General features: G+C 37.1%; 1 protein-coding gene across 1 annotated transcript; it reads left to right on the top strand.

Annotated features, from left to right (window-relative positions):
• On the top strand, nt 1–5113 carry LOC101250645 (uncharacterized). Its single transcript, XM_004249281.5, has 5 exons — nt 1–501; nt 2439–2551; nt 2647–3015; nt 3637–4360; nt 4681–5113. The coding sequence occupies exons 1-5, from the start codon at nt 276–278 to the stop codon at nt 4749–4751; spliced, it is 1503 nt and encodes a 500-aa protein (XP_004249329.1). The 5' UTR covers nt 1–275; the 3' UTR covers nt 4752–5113.
• The last annotated feature ends 887 nt before the right edge of the window (nt 5114–6000 follow it).

Below are 6000 nucleotides of genomic sequence, written 5' to 3'. Positions count from 1 at the left end.
ATTTAGTATCGTTCGATATTTTACTTGAGTCGGTGATCTCGTACACAATGTAGTTAATCAAGTAGTAGAAAAGAAGTGGAGTACATATTACCACTCTTTGAAATTGAGTCTTACCAAAAAGGAAGTTTCTCTCTCTTTTTCTCACAGGAAAAAAGGGGAAGAAGAAGAAGAAGAAAGAAGAAGAATCCATGGAGTTTCTCTCACTACATCACACCAGAAATGGAGATTAGCAAAAAGGGACAAAACCCACATTACCATTATTATTATTATTACCAATGGGTAAAGTAGAGGAAGAGCATCAACTACCTATTTCATCAGTAGGTGCAAACAGTACAGAAAGAAATGTAGGGAATAGGTGTGGAAGATTCAGTGGTTGGGTTAAGTTTAGATGTGTACTTGCTTTGCTGTTTGGTGGAGCTGTATTGCTGTCTGCTGTGTTCTTATTGCCAATTTTTCATAATGGAGATCTTGGGGATCTAGATCTAGACCCCAAGTTTAGAGGTAACCCCTTTTCTTGATTTTTAGTTTTCCCCATTGTCATTATTGTTTGTTATAGGTGGGGAATCGAACTCTTTGTAAGTTCAGGTAGGTAGACAATCAACTGAGCTACTAAGATTTTCCGTTTTGTTGTAGTATGTTACTTGACGGAGTAGTCGAGGTGTGCTAGTTATTAGGAGAAATTTATGCTGTAGCAGATCTTATTGTGTAATTATGGGTTCCTAAATTTGGGGTTTTGAGATCCTAATTACCCTTTTTGGATGGGTTTGTGTAGTTTTAAGGTTTAATCACTTTTTGCTTAAATGAACTGGTGTTTTTGATTTGTGGGTTTCTTCTAATTTTGTAAAAAAGAAGTGATTTATTCTCACTATTTTAGGTTGTTATTGCTATGTCAAACTTGGAAAAAGTCTTTGCCTTTAATTTGATATGTTATGCATTTTCTGGGAACTAAGTAGTCGATAGTTATGTTGCTCGGACTCTTCAAAACGGGTGTGTGTCAGATCTTCAAAAAACAGTGTATTTTGGAGGATTTGACATGGTGCAACAACATTTTTGAAGAGTCCAAGCAACATAGGTAGATAGTGCTGGTATTAGAATGCTTTTTAGGTAACCTCTTATTTTAGTAATTTGTACATAATTTACATCAAAATCTAATCATTAAGCAAAGTTTCCTGTTTTATTAATTTTCTTTCTCTGTTGTGCCTTAGAAATGTTACTTTTGCTCATCTGTTGCACCTCAAGAAAATACAACCTTTTCTGTTTCTCTGTTGGAGTTAGAGTAATAACCATAAAATAGTTGTGTATGACGTCTGCCTATCTAGGTTATGAAGAATTTGATGTATACATACTCAATCAGGGTCAAAGATCATATGCTGAATTTCAAACTGGTCATAGACACTGCAGTAGGATGGTATGGTGCTATTTCAAACGATTGACCCCTTTGTCACTGTTCCAGATCTTTACATAATTTCCCCCTCTTCTGTTCTTTTAGTCTTTCCTTTTCTTTTTGGTGGTTTTCGTTATATTCATTCTTCTTACGCTAAGTCATACTTTAGTTGGATAGAAAGTTTATTTAGAACTTGAGTCTCCACACATTATCTTGACATTTGATCCTTGTGATAGTTAATCGCGATACCCTTGTATGATGATCCATACCAGTAGTGTTGTTCACTTGCAAGGAAAACTTCAACTGCTCAAGCAAGTTTTACTTTTTTATGCTCTTAGACATTTTCCGGTGTTAACATGCCTATCCCAAATGCACAATGTTCAAGAAACAACTCTAAAGTTCAGGACTTCCATAACAGTTGAGCAATTAAAGATACCTCAGTGATCCATTTTTGTTGGTTTTGTTTTATCTTTAGGACCTTTCACTCTATTATAAAGATAATTGTCCAATTGGATTTAAAACGGTGCCATGAACTGGTATGCGACAATTTGTTTTTCCCATTATGTGAGCTAGATATTAATTATAAGTTTGTAAAGTACTGGGAGTAGTAAATGCACAATCCTAAGCATGCAATGTCTGGAAATTTTGATAATGGATGCTTCGCTAAGTTAGTGAATGTGTTTTCTGTCCTTGTCAGCACAGGGGCTTCTAGTTGTCCATTTAGTTTATTTAATAGCATCCTAACGTCTCACCTCTTCTATTCAGCTGAGATATCAAGTTTTTGTCATCACGTAATTTTGAGTCGACCATTCACGTTTATTTTCGTTTCATCACTCAGCATCCCAACCAATAACTTTTAAGAGTTTATCTTCGTTTCATCAATCAGCAATGTAATGCGATGCAATGCAAGCTTTACTTTGAGAACTCTTCATTTCTTCTCCTGTATTCTGAATTTCTGATATAATAATCTTGAAAGATAGTTGATGAAACTACATCTTTTTCACATTGGATATACTTCCACCTGCTGATTAATTTTGTGTCTGGGGCTTTCTAGGTCATGACATAGTAGCCAGTTTCATGCTTGAGAAGCCAGTTTCTTTGATGGAGGATTATATCGTGCAACTCGAGGATGATATTTTTGATGAAATAAGTGTTTCCAACACTAAAGTATGTATATGAGTTTTCTTTGTTTTTCCTTTCCTCTCTTAGATTAACTGCTTTTGCTATTTGTTCCTTTTCTTACATATTTATGCTTATTACAGGTGGAAGTAATATCATTAGAAAATGTAGCTGGATCAAACATAACAAGGGTTGTCTTTGCAGTTGATTCTGATATGAAAAATATGAGGATCTCTCCAACTGCTCTGAGTTTAGTCAGATCCGATCTTGAAACTGTAATTACTCACCAATCATTTCTGCACCTGACATCTTTGTTTGGGGATCCTTTTTCTTTCGATGTGCTGAAACTCAGAGGTGGGATCACAGTGATCCCTAAACAAAGTGTATTCCTTATGCAAAATGTGCAGATCCAATTCAACTTCACATTGAACTCCTCTATTGATGAAATTCAAGATAAATTTGATGATCTAACAAGCCAGCTGAAATCAGGGGTACATCTTGCATCGTACGAGGTATGTGAATATGATTGCTGTTAAGTGCATTGACTTGTGTATCCTTTTCTTTCCTCGGATGTTGGTCGTTGATGCAGTTCATGAACTATTTAGGAGGTATGATCTACCAAAGATAATATTCTCCCTGGTAGGTTGAAACTCTGAAATCCTTGAAAATGAATGTCACTATGTGTACTTCCTAAAGGTCTGTGACGGACAGTTCCAGGGCATTGGATATGATTTGGAGTTGAAGTTCTAGAATTTGTCCTGCTTCTGCAAAATATGATTTTTTAATAAGATTGTCACCAATAAGAACTGTTGGGATAGTGATAACCATCAATATGGTTCAATAGTTCCACATTTTGCAGTTCTGTTTTGAGGTGAAAAAGACTCGCAATGTTTGTATCTTCGATCTGCTGCGCAATAGCTTGTGAATATGTTTAATTTCGTACTTAGGTGCTATATTATTAGCCATACTCGTGAAAGCATAGGTCCCTTGGTCATGGTAGAGGATTTCATTTCATGGTTTCTAATTTGTGCTGTGTTCTTGCTTAACATGATCGTTTCTACTTCTTATTTATAAGCATTCTTGATTACTGATTGCTTGCCAATTGATATTTCTCATTTCTCTTTTGGACGCAGAACTTATATATCCAGCTGACTAATACAAGGGGTTCGACGGTGGATCCTCCCACTATTATTCAGTGTCAAGTTTATTTAGCGGTTGGGATTCCTTCCAATTCTAGGTTGAAGCAGTTGGCTCAGACCATTGGTTCTAACTCTAAAAACCTTGGCCTGAATAACACTGTATTTGGGAAGGTTAAACAAGTTAGCCTGTCTTCTATTTTAAAACATTCTCTTGGTAGTCCTACACCTTCTCCAGCTCCTCAACCTTATCACCACCATCATCACCATCACCACCATAGCCATCACCACCACCAAGGTTCAAGTGTTGCTCCTGCAATTTCACCTGCTCCGAGGGCTGAGAAAGGTGGATCAGTTCACCGGAAAGTTTCACCAGTATCTGCACCAGTGCCAGCATCTGCACCAGTGCTTGCACCTGCCCCTGTACATCCAACTCACAAACGTCATACGGCTCAACCTCCTTGTCATTTCGGGAAATACCCAAGGAAGGCAAAAAGTCATCCTCCTGTGCTAGCTCCTGTTCAAGCACCAGTCCCTGCACCTCACATTGCTCCCTCTCCACATCAACAAATACATGCTCCAACTCCTGTCTTGCATAAAATCCCTGTATCAAGCCCATTGCCCTCTGTAGTGTATGCTCATGCGCAGCCTCCTCCAAGGACACCTTCAGTTGCAGAGCCTCCTCAGAGAACACCTTCAGTTTCAAACTTGACATCTTCATGTAAGTAGATTACTCATCAGTTTTCAATGTTCTCTACCTTTCTTTCAACCGGGAAATGGATGGGGGAATTAAAGCTAGTGGAACTCTTCTGTTTTACAAATATGTTACTCGACTCTTCAAAATGCGGACAGGTGTGTGCCGGATCCTCCAAAAGTAGTGCATTTTTGGAGTATCCAACACACATGCGGCAACAATTTGGAGAGTCCTAGCAACATCTGTCTACATACGTCAAAGTATGTTTCTAGCTACCAGAAACATACTTGGACACTCGATTATTCTGTGATTTTACTAAATAATATTCTGGTGTACTACATGTGCAGCTTCACCAGGCATCTTTTCTTCAAACTTGTGGGTGCTCCCGCTGTTTCTACTTCTTGTACCGCGTATATAGCTTGCAGAATGAAGGATTTTCCTTCCCCTAGTCGCCGAAATCTGCCTCCAGTATGAAAGTGAGTTCCACCTCTATCTTCTCATGCAAGGCCAAGGGAAACCATATTTGAGGAGCTTTGCAAAGAGGGAACAATGCCTAAAGGGCGTCGTCCCTCGCACCCAAATGAATATATGTGGTTGTTTGTACTTGTAAATACTGTATCGAAGATTCAGTACCGCGATGCATTTTCAGGTTTAAGTCACAGAGGTGACAGGCCTGTAATGACATGCATTACCACTGTTATGTATGATACCTCTTGCGCAAGTGTAAAGAGGTGAAAAAAAGCAACCAACAAATGTATAACAATGCCTTTTTGTTTCTAATGTCTTCTTAGCTCATCAACACTCTAAAGTTAAAGCGTGTTTAGGAGAGAGCAGTACTAATATGGGGGTCGGGTGACCTCCTGGAAAATCCTCGTTCGTTTATCAACTAAAGCTACTGAGGCAATAAGAAACCTACAAGCCTCATCGCTACGTTCCCCAACGATGAACACAACTTAGTTTTGTTGTCATTTACTTGCTCTATATTTGCCTTGTTTACTTGTTCTTGCAACAAAAATATAGTTTATGAATCATCTTGTGTTCAAATTGTTGAAAGTGTCTATTATGACCATTTTATCGAAAACTAGTGTAGTCGTAAATAAGAGAAACTTCGAACGTTTATAATTTTGGCTTTAGAAGTAAGTTTTTGGTGTAGAAAAATTTTATTAGATGGTTCATACCTGATTTGAACTATTAAATATCTATAATTATTCATTCGAACTAACACACATACTTTATTAAACTATCACAAGCACCGACAAAAAATTTTGGTTCAAAAATTACGTGCACTCGTTGTGTGCCTCTCTTGAAGGCAAACAATGTAAACTTCCATATCTTTTAGTACGTAATGAATTAGTTGAGTCATGACATATGAAAATTGTAGGTCAATGAGTTTTCCTTTAAATGTCACCGATTTTATAGTATTATGTAATGTTTAAAGTAAGTATTTTGGTCATTTCACCAGAGACTAGTGTAGTTGTGAATAAGAGAAATTTCAAACGTTCATAATTTTAACTTTAGAGGTTAATTTTGGGTATTGAAGAACTCTATTTCACGTTTCATACCTCATCTGAACTTATAAATACCTTTATGCCTTTCTTTCTCCGCTCAATTAATGTTGAGTATAGAATGAAAAAAATAATTATCTTTCTTGATAAGATAAAAGTAAT

Source organism: Solanum lycopersicum, chromosome 10, assembly GCF_036512215.1.
Source record: "Solanum lycopersicum chromosome 10, SLM_r2.1".
Taxonomy (NCBI): domain Eukaryota; kingdom Viridiplantae; phylum Streptophyta; class Magnoliopsida; order Solanales; family Solanaceae; genus Solanum; species Solanum lycopersicum.
The sequence above is the reverse complement of the archived record's forward strand: the minus strand, read 5'-3'. Positions and strand labels throughout refer to the sequence as shown.